This window comes from Coloeus monedula (genome assembly GCF_965178545.1).
Source record: "Coloeus monedula genome assembly, chromosome: Z".
Classification (NCBI taxonomy): Eukaryota; Metazoa; Chordata; class Aves; order Passeriformes; family Corvidae; genus Coloeus; species Coloeus monedula.
Genome location: NC_138822.1, coordinates 68,376,110 through 68,393,851, shown reverse-complemented (window position 1 = coordinate 68,393,851; position 17,742 = coordinate 68,376,110). Strand labels below are relative to the sequence as shown.

The following is a 17,742-nucleotide window of genomic DNA, read 5'->3' as shown; positions in this document are numbered from 1 at the left end:
AGCGTCTCACCACCCTCACAGTAAAGAATTTCCTTCTAATATCTAACCTAAATTTCCTCTCTATCAATTTGCGCCCATATAGAAAATGGCCTCACAACCAATGCTGCCAGAAAATGTTTCTGGGACAAATATGCGGCTGTGGAAAAGGAGCGTCTGCACCCCAAACACGTGAATGGCTCCTCCACGGAGCTCCGGGCGTCAGCTCTGCCCTCTCCCCGTGCCAGCAGTGCCTTTCACTCCAGTCTCTGCCGAGCCCTCTCCCCATCGCTCCCTATCCTTGTCCCTATCCCAGTCCTCCTTCCCGCCCGCCCTTCCCACCGCCTCTTTCCGCCCTCGCCTTCGCGTTTCCTGTTCGGGCGGAGGAAGTTTGGCCCCGCGGCGCCGCCGTCTCCCAGCGGCTGCGCTGAGCGTCATGGCGGCGTATCTCTCAATGTCAGCGGCGCTGAGGGGCCTCGTCGCCAGGAGCGGTGCGGCCGCGCTCCGCCCGCCGCCGCCCAGGTAACGGCACCGTGGGCTCCCCGCCGGCCGCCCGGGGGGCCTGAGGAGGCCGTCCCGGGCCTGGGCCTCCGCCGCGGCCGCCCCGGGAGCTGGGCCGGGGGGGGGCCTCGTAGGGACCCGCCGATGGTGGGGGGCGGCCAGGCTGGCAGCAGGCGCCCAGCCGAGGCTTACTCCGTGTCAGTCCATACGTGTCCTTGCCTGTCCCTGTCTGTCCGTGCGTGTCCTTTCTCGTCCTTGCTGTCTGCCTCGCGGTGACCGCCCGCCCGATGTCCTTGTGGTGCCTGGAGGTCAAGTTCTGGTCGTCATGGCCTCGCTGCTGGGTAGCGTTCCCTCGCCAGCAGGCCTCCCAGAGATTTGCACCCCATTACCCTCTTCTGTATCGTGTTGCCTTTCCTCTCCATCCCCTCTTCGAAACACGTTACCTTTTTCAGAGGATGAGTAGCTGCTTTTGCACTGACTTCCTGAAAGTAATATTGGAAATAGCTTTATGATCTTTGCTGGAACTTTTTCATTTATTTATTTAATGCAGAGACCTGTGTTAGAAGTCCAGTACATGACCCAACCGTGAGTTGAAGATGTGTACATGTGTTTACCTTTGTGCATCTCACAGGCCTAAAGCTATTTTAAGACCCCACTCTAGTCAGGAGAAGTAATGTAGCTCAATGCCTTTACTTTTGATTTAGAGGGTTTGCTTTTTGTGCTGATTAAGTCCTTATGTATTGACAGATACGGGTTAGTTACAGTAATTTTTTTAATCTATGGGGGTTTTGAAATGTGTATGTATATCTGTGTGTATGTATGCATGCATATAGAAAGACACAGAGAAATCTATATGTACACACATTGAGAAAGAAATATAGTTTAACTGTTTTTTCACATTTTTATCCTCTGATTGTCCCACTGGTTACTGCTGCCTCCTCCCTCCTAAAATGGCACCTGTTTTATGGTGTTGAAGGTTAATTCTCAGTCTCCTAAAAATGCTTTGAAATCTGTGAGTATGAATTTAGGAGTTCCTCTAGGCTAATGCAGAAACTTATTGTTCATGTTCAACTGCTTGTTTCTGCTCTTCTTCTCCTCCTCCTCCATGGTGCTGACAGAACTGTTGCCTGTGCCATGTGGTAAACTGGGTCAGTCAAGTGATTCAGGCTAAAAATAATTTTGTTTGTTTGTTTTAAAATCTTACCATTCTACATTTCAAGTAATTATTTTGGAAAAAATAGTAAGGTGTAGCAGGGCTGGGTATGAAAAACATGGAAGTATGAGGTAGGTACCGTTAAGTAGGTATTTCTTCTTTGAAACAGTGCCTTAGGTTCCTTCCTTGCCACAGAGGGAGACAAAAAAAATTGTGTCCCTTAGTGTTTTCAGTAAGAGGGATATCGAGGACATTTGCCTGAGTGGGACTGAAACTTATGCTTCGCATTCTGTAGGATAGTGGCCTGATCATAGGTCAGCAGGTTTCTTGGAGAAGAGGGAGAGCATTATGAGTTTCTCGTAAAGTTTTGTAAACAGCTTTGTAATCATTGCTTGTTGTTAGAATGAGAATAAAATTTTCTATGGAGCAAGGAAAAGACGCTTCAGAATTAGATAGTTTTGGCAGTATGAGGGAATGCTTAAGACTGTCATTCATTGCATGAGTTTTGCAATGTAATTATTTCTTGGTCAGTAGGCACTAAAACTTCAATCTTTTCTCAATTACTGTTTTATATAAAAATATCTGTATATAAAAAATATTTTTGTATGAAATTTTATTCTTAACCAGCCTCTGTAGTCTCCCTACTTGGGGATGAGAATCAACATACATAATTATAGAAAAGGATTTAGGGTTCTATGTTTTAAATTCAAGATGTCTTCACAGATCTTGCAGCTCACAGTGAGGTAGTAAATCAGATAGAAGTAGAGGGGAGAAAGTGTATCTGTTGCTTTTCTACTTTTTATTGCTTCTTGAATGGAACTGTTTGTTTTCCTTTGTTACATACCATATAATCGTTCTTACAGAGCATGTAATCCTTTGTATTTCATCAGAAACCTAGATAAATTTCAGTATACAGATAGATGCCTCAAAGTTTGACGGTGAACAAGTCCCATTTTTAGCTTTAGTGTCTCCTAACATCTCCTGAACTCACAGAACTGAACCTTTTGCTAAAGACTACTTAAGCTTGTTTTCCAATTACACTGGTCAGCAACTATCCAAAAGACTACTTCTTTGAGAAGCCAGTAGTTTGCTGCATATCTTGCAATTGGATATATAAATCCTGCAATACTGGTTTCCTTTCAGAAAAGTATTTTGACAGACACAATTTGGTACAAGTAGTTTCTTTGTTTTGGAGTATATTTGAAGTATTTTCTGTCCAATTTATTACTGGTGTAATCTCTGTTATTGTCAAACGGTAGAAAGAATGTATTATACTAGTATGCTAGATGTGTGTCTTTAAGTAAATACAGGCGTTAGAATTCCTAAGAATAAAAATTATTGGTGTTCTTAGGAGATGACTGAAGAAGATTCTGGAACTGTGAACTGTGAGAGAATTTGAGTGATTCTTACATCACTCCAGCCTTATACTTTCGTTTACTTAGATTCAGAGTAAGGTTTGGTTGTTAGGTAAAACTTTAGGCAAGTTTCATGTTACTTGCCCAGTTAGGTTATGAGAGTAATATAGCTTATTGTTCGGACGCTGTAGGATTAAATTTTAAGCATTCAAGATGTAGTTTTATTGGCAGTGCATTTTTATGCAGCTTTTTGCATGTGAAGCTTCTTACGGTGCTCCAGCTTTCAGAACTTCAGTTAAATAATAATACAGTCACTTTTCAAGAGTTACAAGAGAGATTCTGTTCTGATTTCCATTTGTGATATTTTGTTCTTAGAAATCTTATGACATCATCTAGCACAAATACTGCTTTTATCGGGACATGTTTAGGCACTTTAAGATACACATGGCCCAAGCTGCCCAATGATTATAAACTGGTTATTTCCACAATATGGAAATAAGTGTTCAGTTTGAAGTTAAGAGAACATACAGCAACATTCCTCTTATCTTTATGAAATCCCAAGTGCTTGTTTTAAATCACTTAAACAGTGGTTACTGAGTCCCTCATTATTTCATGTGGTGGTGAGCCTTTCAAATGTCAGCATATGCCTGAGCTGATTCAGAAGGCAGAAGTGCATCCTTTGCTTAAATCATGTTTTGAAGCTTTCATGCTGTAAGATCTGTGAAGTTTCCAGGAGGCTTGAAATTATGTTGAACATGCTCTCCCTATTTGACCTAAAAGATTGCAGTGTTTCCTTACATTAGTAATAAGGACAGTTGCAGCTGGGAAAAGAAAACTTCAAACAAATTTCTGCTGAACTGGGAGTCAGATACTTGTTTCAAAACCACTTCAGAATGTTTCTGAGAAGTCCTTTCTGTCACAGTGTATTGGAGACAGAATTAATTTCTGTTGCTGTTAGCAGAATATTTTGTGTGTGAAGGTGTAATGTGGCCACACACTCTGTACATTCCATGATAATGAATTTTTCATGTCACTTTTCAGTGGTTTTTCAAAATGTGTTACTTTCCTCTTGTAATGCTGTTGTAAAGACAGCAAATGTGTTGCTGGTTCATCATTGTTAGGGGTTCAGAAGGATGCCCATGCACAAAAAAAACTCAAGACGCAGTCAGAATTGCAAAGCAAGTCGATTTTATTAGTCAGCAATAAATACATACCAACCCCTGGATGTTGGAGAAGCCGCTGAGCAGGAGAAGGAGATGGAGTGTGGTGGTCAGGCAGGAGGGGCAGACAGTCTGTGCACCTTCAAGGCTAGCCCTGGATGAAAATGGCATGCATCATGTCCTCCTCTCCCCTCCACCCCAGAATCACACATTATATCTCCTCCTCAGGAGTGGCCAGTTTCAGTATTATCTCACATGGGGCCAGTGCATGAGATGAGGTCATAACAGCCCATGATCACACCTCCATGCCAACAATGGCTTTACTGTGTATTATTCCTCTTTCACAGGATGAATCTCACCAGGTGACTGATACATAGTTTCATTTCTGAAGGGTAGTCTTACCAACTAACAATAAGGTCTTCTTTTACATTATCTTGTCCATGTGTACAACAGCAAACCAAATATGGCAGGCCTTAGACATGTCTTTAGTCCCTGATACAATCGTAAATGCATATCTGAGGTTATGAAAGCAAACAATTATGGATACTTGTGTAGTACAAAGCCTGTTATTCAATTCATACTCAAGAAATTGAGGAAATCTGGGATGCCATTTACATCTCATTTTTCAGTTACTGTCTTCATAAGCAAGCTTCCCCTCAGGAAAATGAGGGGGAAGCCATTTTTGTGGCAAAATAAAGGACTTCTAAAACAGAAAAAACTCAGGTCTTCATTTTTTATCCTGTCCTTCCATGGAGAATAGATAAAATGCTTTCTAACTTAAAAAAAAAATCTGCAAGATCACTAGCTTACTCTTTTGTGTTATTGTTTGGTTTGTTTGTTTTCTTTCATGAAATAATATTGCCCTTTTTGTTGCATGCCAATACCAAACCATGTGCTAAAACAGGGCTTAGTAGACTTCCTGCATCTGGGTAGAGGAGAGAGCTGTTTAAAGATGCACAAAGCCCTGACTGAATTGGTTAATAGAAGCACTGTTTGGCCAGTGTTAGTGCTAGCCAGTGTGAGATTTTTTGTCAAGTCTGGAATAGGTGGCATGTTGCAGAAATTGTATTATTTATTATTTCATCCACATGTAATACATGTCTGCTGCTTACTTTATCCCACACAATATATAAAAGTATGTGTGGTGTTGTCAGGCTCAGACACATCAGAAGCTGTGGTTTTCATTAATAAAAATTAGTCTGTAGCATTTGTCTTTGTTAAAATTATTTCCGGTGACTGATATCATCTGCAGAGATTATCTGGGATAAAATTTAAAGATAAGACCAGGCGAAAGAGCAGCCTTTTTGCAGTCTTGCCCTACCTGTATAAGTGATGTTTATAGATAGTTTCATTTTGGTTATTCACTAGGGAAAAAGATGTATTTGACTTCTAAAATATGTATTTGGCTGGAATTTTACAATTTTCTTTTAAGTATCAGTTTTGGTTTTAATATGTATCAGAGCACGACATAATAACACTACTGTAAGTTGAAATCTGGAATAAAATTCCATCAAGTTTTTTGCTCATGATGTTGTGTTGACATGGAGTGTTGGAGCAGACTCAAGGTGAAAGATATGGAAAGACAAATGGGCATAGACAATGGGAGAAAAAAGATGAAATCCACTACAGTTCATACACTTAATAAGCATGAGTTTGAAAAGAAAACTCCAGGCAGCAGTGAGTCTTTGTCTGATCTTGGCAGACACCCTGAAGAAGTAGTAGTTTGGGAGTAGGCATTTCATATGTCTTAAGTGCATAATTTGTTTAAAACCAGCTCCTTTTGACACTGTCCACACTGTTCAAATAGTGATTGTGTCGTTCAGAGAGGGTCTAGGCAGCAAATCTTGCCTGTTCACTGTGACTGAAAGCAGCAGCAGTGGTTATTTGTTACAGTCACAGGTCCTTTGATGACACCCTGTATCTGGCACTTAAGAAGGATGGCCCTCTTTATTCAGCAATTTTGCATGCTTTGAGGAAAAGAAGGGGAAATTTCTGATAAGTAGGATGACTTCAGTCCCTCTGCAGTATTTTATGTAGTGTATCAAAATTCCTATTCCATCATTACTTGAGTAGTTACAGCAGAACAACATACTCTCTACTCATGTCTGTTGTGTTCATGGGTGTGCACCATTATTAAGATATCAGAGTGACTCTGGTGAACCAGAATGGTGTCTTAGATGTCCTGCTTTTGCCTTTTCTGTTCGGCACTGTTGGAAGTAGGATGTAGGAGTGCTCCTTGTTTCCTTTGGAGTGGAAAGAGGAAGCTTTGGAAAGTCCCCATGGAGCAATGAAGATGTTGAAGGTAATGAAACATGGGACCAGTAGGATGTTGCTGTCAATGTGAACAATTCCATCACAATGAAAAAGTGAAAAATACCATGTGTCGTGTAGTTGTTTAGTAGTGAGCTCAGATCAAGCTCATTCTACTTCTTAAAGTGTATGGGATTCCTGTAGTGTTTGTGAAAGTTAAAGTACTTTCAATATTGGTCTAGAGGAGGAAGAGGATGGATTAGAAAGATGTGCAGGTAAGAGGGGCAGATAGGAAAAAAAAGTTTGGGAGAGACAAAGTTTAGGAATGGGGCAAGGAGGAAATGTGTCATTCTGGAAATGGCTATTTTTGTGATGTACTTATGCAGAAGTAAGTAGAGCAGGCATCTTGACAGCAAAATGTTCCTGATAAGGCTTCTTAGGTTGCTCTTTCTTATTGGTCATATAACCTGGAGTGACTTTTTAATTACATCCAGTTGCTTCATTTTGGAATCAGAAACCCGGAGGGGAGGAATGACACTCTATTCAGAAAGTGAAAGTTGAACAGAGACAAGCAGACAGATGTTTAAGGTATACTTGTGTAGAAAGATAGCTAGTAAGTAAGCAATGTGCTTGCTTCTCCCCTAAAACAGCAGAATGCTCTTCTGACCAGTTCTGTGGCAACTAACTATCGTGGGCTCTGAACTGTAGTCGCTTACGTAAAGTTTGGCATACTTTTAAAAAAGCATTGTTACATGTGGTAATAACTTTTTTCAAAAACTTACTTATTTGAGAACCTAATAATCTTCTCTCTACATAGAAGATTTGAAGAGGAGTGGAGATATAAATAAAACCCCAAAACTGCACCAAAACAAAAAAACCAACCAACCAACCCCTGAAAAAAGGCTTTGGAGGGTAGAGGTGAAGTTTGTTGGCAATAGTATCCTAAAACAGAAGGACATAATACTGTCCTTCAGGGACTAAACAATTTAAAATAAAATCTAACACTGCATTTGAAAAATGACACTTCGTTTTCAAGACAATCCCCCAAACATTCTTATGGAGAAGAGTTTCCTGTTAGTATATGCTAATACCAAATATTTGATATCTCAGAGTTTGAGAAATATATTTGTGGAACTTGTTGCACTAAGTTGAACCACATTTTTTGTCAAATAAATAAGTCAATAGTAAGATTATGAAATGCCAGATAGATACACGGGGAAGGGGAATAATTATGCCAGTTGTCAGTGGACAGTTTTTCAAATCTATGTTAGCAAAATAATAAAATTTGCTTTATTGATGTATGTTTAATATATCATGTTCAACGGGCTTAACTCATAATGGAAAAATACTGCTGTTTGGATTTTAAAATTACCTTCATTTTGCCTTAATGTAGGTTTGAGCATTTTGACTCAGTTGACCTTGTTATTGTCTCTTAGATGAAATTGACTGTTTTAAGAGACTGAAATGCTGAGAGACTTTTATAGTTAGCAGAGAAGTATGAACCTGCTAGCAAATAGTTTTTAAAAAAACCCAAGTTTAAAAAATTTTATACCAATAATTTCTTTAAATTTGTGTGATCCTTAATAGCTGAATGTTTGATATTTTCTACCCATGTGCAGGTTTTCATTCTTATTATAATACAGTGGACTTTGCTAAGTTTTTAAAATTCTTCTGTAAGCATTTGATTCTGAGTATGTTAAAAAGTATACCTCTGAACTGTCTTAAGATCATATCCTTTTTTGTTTCTAATAAAAGAAATCTCTAAACTAGCAGGAGGCAAGCTGAACAGTTAACATTACCTTCTTTATAATGTGTGTTTTCGTATTTCCTAAGAAATGAATGGCATTATTTCTGTCTGAGTTTCAAAGGACAGTTGTTCTCTCCTGGCAGTATAATAGTATGTTTAAATACTATTTACTTAACTCTTTCTAGCTGCAGTAGTTTCTGTCCAAATCTTCCCTTTACCCATGACTGGTGTTGAAGAAGTAAAGTAACTTTTGACTCAATAAGACAGACTGTAGGCAGCTCCAGAATGTGTGTGGGCAAACAGTTCTTGCAGCTGCTTATTTCTGGGGTCTTAACGTAAAAGAGCTCATAAACAAGTCCTATTCAATTTTTTTGAAGTCAGACTTTTATGTATTTTTAGACCTTTTATGGATGTATATTCTATATATGAACACCTCTGACGTTGCCATTTATGATCAGTCTATTGTAGTAATCTTCTGCTAAATGTTAATGATGCCATTTATATTGAAGTCCAAACTAAAATTTTGTTGCAGATGATGGCTGTTGAGTTTTTAATATTTTTCATAGATTTTGGTACTTTTAAGCTAAGATTTTTATACACATTGCATGTTCAGAAGTTACCATATATCATCATCTTTCTACTGTATTTTAAATGAAGGAAAAAGGCAGAAAGCTCTTCATGCTGTAGCTTTGACTATTGTGTCATGTAGTCAAGGAGTATTTGCATGTGCTGTGTAAGTTATTGGAAGGAAAATTCTGCAAGAGTGATGTTTTGTCATATGCCGGTGTTTATGCCTACTGGAGAAAGAGACAAATAATCTGAATGTTATTGTCTGAACTGGAATTCAAGAATAAGGTTCGCATTTAAAACACCAGTGTTGCCTTAAGGCTTTAGAAACAGTGAGTATTATCAAGACTTTCAGTCTCCTTTCAGAGAGAGAGGTAACAGCTGATTAGATAGTAAGAATATGAAAAGGAAGAAAGAACAGTACTACTAGAGGAGAGAATCAGTGTACAAGGAAGAGTACAAGCGAACACACAAATAGGGTAGCTATTTTTATTCTCAAAGGTGAGTTCTCAAAAATGCTTCTGAGGTATGTTTAATAAATAAGGACGAATGGAAATAAAATCAGATAATTATGGAAAAACAGAGCACTCAAGCTTTCTTTGAATGTAGACTTAATTTATGTAGCTTGGTAGTTTCTTTGTATTTCTCTTGTAGCACGCAATAGTTTGTCCTTCATCAGTTTAAAGAGTTGTTGTTCCAAGATTGCAGATGCTGATGCAGTATGCAAAAGAAAGGATGCAGGTTTTTTTTCCTAGCTAGCGCCATGTAGTTGTTGCTTACACTTGTGTGTAGAATAGGAGTTAAAGTTTTGGTGTGGTAATTTTTTTTTAAACTCCTGTTAGAGACATTTATGTAGGTTGAGTACATTGCAGCCAACCGTTTGTTTTCATCTCAAGACAGATGGGTATTGTAGAAGGTATTTAGTCACACTGGTACCCACAACTAAAAGCTTGTGTGGTTAGTATCTCTTGAAAACAAGATTAGATTTAAAATCGGTCATTATAGAGAGACTACATAAAAATTAAATCCTTTGCTTTGGTTGCAGTATGAGTGTGAATACCAAGTGCAGGTAAATTGCATACACTTGAAAAAACCCTTTTTGATAGGAAACATTCGATAGAAATTAATGACAAGCAAAGTGTCAGGGAGCAGCTGTCTACTTCAGAAGGTAGGACAAGCTGGAAAGTGAGGGTGACCCCACCAGGGACAGTGCCCTTACAGATGAGGGTAAGAGCCAGAACCAGGGCGGGAGGTGGGTACACTTAAGCAAGGGCTCAAGACCCAGAGCTGAGCTTTTAAATGAAACTTTTAAATGGGGTGTTCATGGAGGCCCTGTGTGAGACTGGTAATGGCCATTAAGACCTGTTAATGCCCTTAGGGTCCTGATGCATGGTCCGAGAGAGTTAGTCTTCAGACTGTCAATACCAGAGCACTTGAAAACTCAGACTATATTGTTGCACGTGAGGTGGCACCATTGTATCTTCTCTCCATCTAACTCAGTAGTCAAAAATGTATTGAAGTATCATGAAGGTTGTTCCCCTCGGAGGTGTATAAGAACCATGTGGGCAGAAAGATCAAGTGGTGTGATTAAGGTGTGTGACATGGAGAGTAGCTAAGGTACATGATAATTGAGGAATGGCAACAGTTCAAAGGGGGATTGAGGACAAAAGCTTAGTCTCAGAAAGGAAATTGAAAAGTAAGGTAGCTGAGAAAAGGCAAAGTTCACAAAGCAAGTGTGAAATTAAATCATACAAAATAATATTACCTAGATTATCCCATTCTTATCTAGAACAGTTGCCAAGAGCATACAGTTTTGAAAAGAAACCTGTATGTCATGTTCCATTTGTAAAGCATTTGGCTTTCTCTAAGTGGCTTGTACTACAAACATTAATATATAGCTCTTAAATACAGTTTGTCAGAGCTGCCCAACAACTAAGGCTTACTAGCCAAATAGCTAGTAGATTTGACTTTCATGAACCATTATAAACCAAGATCTAGTTTTCCAGTAACACTTTAAAGGATTCTTTTTTGTGTAGTAGTTTACAGTTCAAGCGTTTGAGAGCATTAAATAAAAAAGAAGTTGCCTTTGTGTGTGTGTGTGTATATATATATGTGTACATGCCATGTTTTACAGGTCTTAGATTATTAGAGTAAGAATTAATTAAGCCTGCAAGTGCAGTCAGATTGCAGAGCTAGTGATATCAGTAAGTGTGGATAGGGATGAAATACAGCACCATGCTATGCCATAAACCAGTTTGCAAACACAGAGGAATCTTTACTCTTTTTTTCTGTTTAATGTTACGTGATTCAAAGGCTCTTTTTCAAAATGCACAAAATAAGACAGAGGTGGGTTGTGGAACATTAGTTTCATTCCTCACAGTTTTGAAACAAAACCCTTTGACTTTTGTTGTTGCTTCTATAAAGAGAGCACAGTTTTTAGTTTTGTCAAGTTGTATGAATGCCTGAATGTGTATGTGGGGGGAGTTTGACATTTAGAAAGCACAAACAAAGCAAATGTGTCACCTGGGTATTTTATCTTTACACCCTACACAACTTTTCTCTTTTCCTTTTTAACTTTATTAGGCTTTTTAACTAGAGAATGTAAAATTCAGTTGATAGTTGTTACGGGCTGTGCAACATTTCTAGTATTATTTGTCTTCCAACTGACTTGCCTATAAGAAGTTTCTTGTTCTTTGCAGCCTGCTACTCCGATTGTGAACTGAGGTTAATTCCTAAGATTAGGTGTTCTAGTTTGGAGAGTAGTGTGTAATGAAATGGTTTATTAGCAACTGTACAGGTGACAGTAGTTCAGAGCTCCTGTGACCTGATAGCAGTTGGACATCTTAAAAATTGCATATTGTATTGCTGTAAAAGTAGTACACCAGGTCTCCTTTTATAATTAGTTATTTCTACAACAAAAATATTTAAATAATTTTGAGTCATTCTCAACATGTTAAGCCCCTCTCTTAAAAGTGTTTCTAGTCTGTTTTCTGTAATCTATCAGAGACCACTGGGATGCTCTGAGTCATATGCATGTGAGGGTCAAGGAGCACCGACGTGACTTTTTTTAGAAGTTTAGTTGCAAATAATGACTCAGTTGGCATCCATGCACTTACAGAAATGTTTTGATGCCAGCCTGGGACTTGCAGAGAACTGTTTCAGGATGTGCAGCTGTTGCTTGCCAGTGTGCTGACTTGAACCTCCAAGCTAGCTCTGTGGATTTTTGCCTGAACTTTTCCTCAGCTCAAGCTTCTTTGCATTGTGTGTATGCTTGTACTCAAAAGCTTTGAAGACACCTGTACAGCTCTGCAGGAGTAGGTTGAGCTGGCCTGGGCATACTGTCTGCCTGATGTGGAGCCTTCTGAAGGACTGGTCTTTGTTGTGCGCCTAGTCATGTCACCTCAATTAGCTGGCTACTCAAACGGGCCCTGAGTCAGGGAAAGTGTGGGCTTGGTAGTAGGTCAGACCTGACCTCCTTTATTATGTCTTGACTGCAAGAAAGCTGGTTAAATAAAGAAAACTGCTGGTGAGCAACTCATGTCTTCACAGAACTGACTTGTGTCCTGAGGAATTCAATGGGGTGCAGGAGTGGATGCGGTGCTCTGGTCCTGTTCTGGAAGGACCATGTCTGTCTTTACATTGTGCAGTGGTTCAGCTGATACTTGTTTGAAGATAGTAGGTCAACAGCATTTTCCCACCTGTGGGATAATTAAAGTAGAATCTAAAATAACTAAAATTTGATTATTTTCTACTTAATGACGTATTCACTACTGGAAAATTTAACTAATTTAAAAGAGTTACAGAATATTCTGAGTTGGAAAAGACCCACAGGTATCATTGAGTCCAGCTCCTGGCCCTGCGCAGGACACCCCAAGGGTCACACCAGGTGCCTGAGTGCATTGTCCAAACACCTCTTGAACTCTGTCAGGCTTGGTGCTGTGACCACTTCCCTGGAGAGCCTGTTCCAGTGCCCAACCACCCTCTTGGTGAAGAACCTTTTCCTGATACCCAGCCTAAACCTCCCCTGACACAGCTTTGTGTCGTTACCTCAAGTACTATTATCACAGAGAAGAGATCAGTGTCCACCCTCCATGTCCCCTCACAAGGAAGTTGTAGACTGCAATGTGGTCTCTCTCCAGTCTCCTCCAGGCTGAACAGACCAAGCTGCTCCTCATACGGCTTCCCCTCAAGACCCTTCAACACCTCCATGGCCCTCCTGTGGGCATTCTCTAATAGCTTTATATCCTTCTTATATTGTGGCACCCAAAGCTGCCCCAGCACTGGAGGTGAGGCTGCCCCAGTGCAGAGCAGAGGGGACAATCCCCTCCCTTGCCCGGCTGGCGATGCTGTGCCTGATGCCCCCCAGGACACGCTTGGCCCTCCTGGCTGCCAGGGCACTGCTGGCTCATGTTCAACTTGCCACTGACCAGGACCCCCAGGGCCCTTTCCATGGCACTGCTCTCCAGCCTCTCACTGCCCAGTCTGTCCATACATCCAGGGCTGCCCCATGCCAGGTGCAGAATCCAGGACTTGCCCGTGTTAAATTTTGTGTGGTTTGTGATTTTCAGTCCCTCTGACTGTCAAGATCTCTCTGTGCAGCCTCTCTACCTTCAAAAGCTTCTCCCAATTTAGTATCATTGTCAAACTTGCTTAGTATCCCTTACAGTCCTGCATTCAGGTTGTTAATGAAGATGTTGAAGGGCACAGGGCCAAAGATGAAGTTCTGTGGAACCCCCCTAGTGACAGATCACCAGTCTGATACCACCCCAAACACTGTGACCTTTTGTGCCCAACCCATGAGCCAGTTCTCACCCATCCCATGATGTATTTGTCCAGCTGTGAGCCAGACATTTTGTCCAGAAGGATCCTGTGAGAGACAGTATTGAAAGCTTTGCCAAAATCCAAAAAGATCACATCAACCAGCTTCCCTTGAGCAACTAGGTGTGCTACCTTGTCATAAATGGAAACTGACAAGCAGGAGTGTTCCCTCATGAAGCCATGGTGGCTGTGACTGATGGCTGCATTGTTCTTCAGGTGTTTTTCCCCTTGTTTGATCTTCTCCAAAGCTTTACCAGGCATTGAAGTTAGACTGACAGGCCTGTAGTTTAATATTTGTAAAGGCAGGTTAACTTAACATTTAGCTTTGAAGAAGCATACTTTAAGTTCCAAACCACAAGTCAAATGCTTATTTCCATGTTTATTTAGTACATTTATATAACCATTGCTTCTTTTCATAAGTCTTTCCTGACAGAAAAGCATAGTCAGTTCTTGCCCTGTTTTCCAAACACACAACTGGAAAAAAATTTATTGCATGTGAACTTAATAGCAAGTAGAGGTAGTGTCTGTGTATTTGTATTTCAATTATGATGATTTCAGCAGCTTATTACAGAAATTTCAGTAGATTAACTAAATTAATATTGCTTTCATCTATTTAGAAACATAATTTACTCTGTTTAACATCATTTTATAGGCAAAAGTATGATCAGCCAACTTTGTCACAGAATGAAAGCATTATTTATTAATGAGGAACTTAGTTTTCCTCCAAACAGAGAAGTTACTCTTGCACAGAGTAACTTAATAGAACTACATGTCTCCGTAGGCAGTGTTTGGCACTATTTTGCTTCTGTTGGAAAGTAGTAAGACTAGTAAATTAAATCAGGTAAAAATGAATACTGCTGACTCTGTTAAGTCATTATTACTTCAACTGCAGTAGTGAGTTTAATACCAAGGAAGCGTTATCCCACTGTGTTTAAATTCATATCTCACAAGTTCAACTTTGCAAGCTGTCTTTGTAAGAATGCATTATATTGGGACTAAATAAAAATATATTATATGGGTCTGAATACTGTGATCTGTATTGTATGTGACATTGTATCATTATTGCTTGTGTTTTATGTACAAGAACTTCGTACTGATCTGTATTTAGTCTGTTTAATCACAGTGTATGACTAGGTTGGATGCTGTGGAAGTTGTTAGCTGGTAGTGTTTCTTTTAGTTCTTTTTGTTCAGAATTTAATGTTTTGATGGTGGCTGGACATTTTGATGCTCATATTTTTCCTTATAAGTGCAATAATATTAAAAAGGCTCACTAAGAATTAACATTATTTAATGTATTGAATCGTTCATCATGGTTTTTGCATATATGTATATTCACACCCACTGGTGCCCTAGTCTTTCAGTGTCAGAGTACTTAGAACATCCTTTAGAGTTCTTGGTGACTTTCTTCATTTTTCATGTGGCACATGGAGCTTTCTTCAAGACTTTGTTTTACCTACACTTTATGATCTGATTACGTGTTTTTTTTAACCATATCTCCAACAGTTGACCAAAAGGGGGTGCTAATAGATCAAACAGTCAGATGTGTTGCATAAAGATGTTAAGGAAAAGTTTTTGTGCAATGGATTAAGTCCCAGCTACTGAATTTTGTCAGGTAAACACAAGTTTTCACATCTTGGTGTTGTGTAACATTCCGATCACAGCACTGCTCTCCATGGAAGGTAAATTCATGCTGTGTAAATATGGCAGCTTCTTACCGTGTAGGGGTTAAGCATGGGTTACCTAGCAGGTATTTACAGTGGTCAAATTTGTTGAATTTTAGCAATTGAATGCAGATACCCAGAACTACCAAGTTTTATATGTTCAAGTCGGATGCCTTAATATTCTTTATTCAGTTACCACAAAAGACATCCACTGACCAGTTTTTTACTGTTTGGTCTCTTCTATTCAACGGAAGTTGTTAACGACATCAGTAGAGCTGGGACTTCTTAACATAAGAAGGGAGGTGGAGACCTAAGTGTCTTCCCTGCAACAAGGAACTGCTATGTCCTTGTCCCACAGTGGGAAGGGATGGTTCAGAGACCTGATACTGTTATGAATATTGTGATTCTCCAGTAGACTGAGGAACTTCAGTGGCTTCTCACTGGACCCCTTCATTTGCATAGCAGGGATGTGAAACAGCAGATGATGGTGGAAGGGGAGTACGCACCTTCCATGGAGGACATGTGGTTAGATGATCACAGCATTTGTTTTTCCAGGACACATGATACCTACGAAAGTTTTGAATTCTGCACTTACTTTTGCTGATAGTCCTCATTAATGAATTCCACGTTACTGAGCTGATGGAAAAGTTACAAGTATTTAATAAGACCATGTAGATATTGCATGTAGATATTGCAAAATATCTATTCCTGTCTATACAGTGTAAAAGATATTTTACATGTCTAGATTTATTGTGACACTCTAAAATAACAAATGGTAGCCCTAATTCGTTCTAGATGCAATGTTCAGTTCTATAATGCCTCTCTAAAGAACTATGCAAAGTGGAAGAAAAAGTCAACTTTAACCTATTTAAAATTCCCAACACTGAGACCCAGAAATAGAATTAAAATATATTGGTTTTAGCATATATAAAAGCAAAGTCCATACTGAAATAATCAGATTGATGGTAAAGACAAAATTTTGGTATACATGTTGCAGTTTAAAATACCTGTAGATATTAGTATCATGAAATTATTATAAACTATAGAAAATATTAAATTATGATAGTGTAAAATAATGGTATCAGATCGTATAGGTCAAGATTAGGAATGGGGATTCCCAACACAATGGCAAGGGCCAGGGAGAAAATCCTTTTGTAAATATAAACTAAATGACATTTAAATGGTGGACTTGGAAGGTAAAGGAGCTGCTGTAGTGTGGGAAAGTATATGCAAAATCATAGAGAAGTGGCTTTATTTAGTAAACCTTAATTTTTGTTCTACGTAATTTTGAAGTGTTTTTGTTTTAAAAGGCTGGCTTTTATACCTAGGTTTTTACATTTAAATGCCTGTTTATTCATCACTAGCAAGCTCACTATAAGGAAATCATTTGGGCAGATTCGCAACAGAGCCATGGCCGGCTTGGAGCCTTGTCACGCTTTGTTTATTAGATAGTAACCATGAAGGAAGTTTGTTTGGTACGTGTTTTGAATAGGACACTAATGAGCCTGGAAGATAGCAAGGTTTATTGTTTCTAGTTATGTGTAAAACTTTCTGTATAGTTTATGAAATTCAGAATTATTTTACCAGTCTATTTGTGATTATTCTAAGTATTCTTTGTACAGTAATTTTAAATCAGAGTTTGATTAGACTTGGAACAGGGTAGAAGTAGAACTTCTGTTCTTAAGGCCTCATCCAAAGATATTTCAACAGGGGGAAAAAAAAGTACAAGCAGTCAAAAAGAAACAAAATGGAGTAATGTATACCTGTACTGCTTACAGAGAAAAAGGAAGAAAGCAGATTACCTTTTCAGAGGTCAGTAATAGAAAAAAGCAGTAGAACCTTGTGAGAATGAAACTGTAAAAATGTATGTTTTATAATTCTGCAAGATCATCCATCAGAAAACCTGTGTAAAATTCAAGCTGGATGTGGGCAGAAGCAAATATTAATGGGGAGTTTTGTGAGAATTACTGTACTGTTGAGGATGAAATAAAAGGCTTAAGTCAAGTGTTAACTTAAGTGATTTAGATTGAGGATTCATTTAATTTGAAGGTAGAATAGATATGATAAAGTTTATACAATTTCTAAGAGGAAGCTTGAGTGAGGAAATTATACTTGCCATTGTGGGAGTTGGAGAAGAGAGGGTTGTGTGAAAGAGGTGGGTTTCCTGGTTCTTTCCTCAGTTAAGTGCCTGGCATTAGCTACAAACTTGAAATGAAGCCTCTTGAAAATTAAACAGTCATTCTAGGAATCAAGCTACACTTTCTATTAGCTTTCAAATAGCAATATTTCAGTTCACATGACGTTTCAGAGTTGCTGGTTTTTCCAAGCTCCTGATTACCTTCCTGTGAGAGATGCAACAAATGGAAATATCATCAGCCTGTCATCTTTAAAGAAAAACTGGTGTTTTATGTATTTTCAGATGGAGGTCTCTCCTCCACTGTCGTGAGATTCACTTTCCTAGTCTAGTCCAAAAGCCAGTTTTCGACCACTCTCCACTTAGGAAGTTCTCAGAGAAAGTATGTTCTTTCCGACTCGTTGCAGTCCAGGGATGGAC

The 17,742-nt window shown here is 39.2% G+C and overlaps 1 protein-coding gene across 1 annotated transcript in view; it reads left to right on the top strand.

Moving 5' to 3' along the window:
- The first annotated feature begins 354 nt into the window (after positions 1-354).
- NDUFS4 (NADH:ubiquinone oxidoreductase subunit S4) overlaps positions 355-17,742 on the top strand; it is a 47,296-nt gene continuing 29,908 nt past the window's right edge. Inside the window, exon 1 of the mRNA XM_082301432.1 lies at positions 355-498. Within this exon, the coding sequence (XP_082157558.1) occupies positions 413-498 (86 nt within the window). The 5' untranslated portion in view covers positions 355-412. The remainder of the gene's footprint in view (positions 499-17,742) is intronic.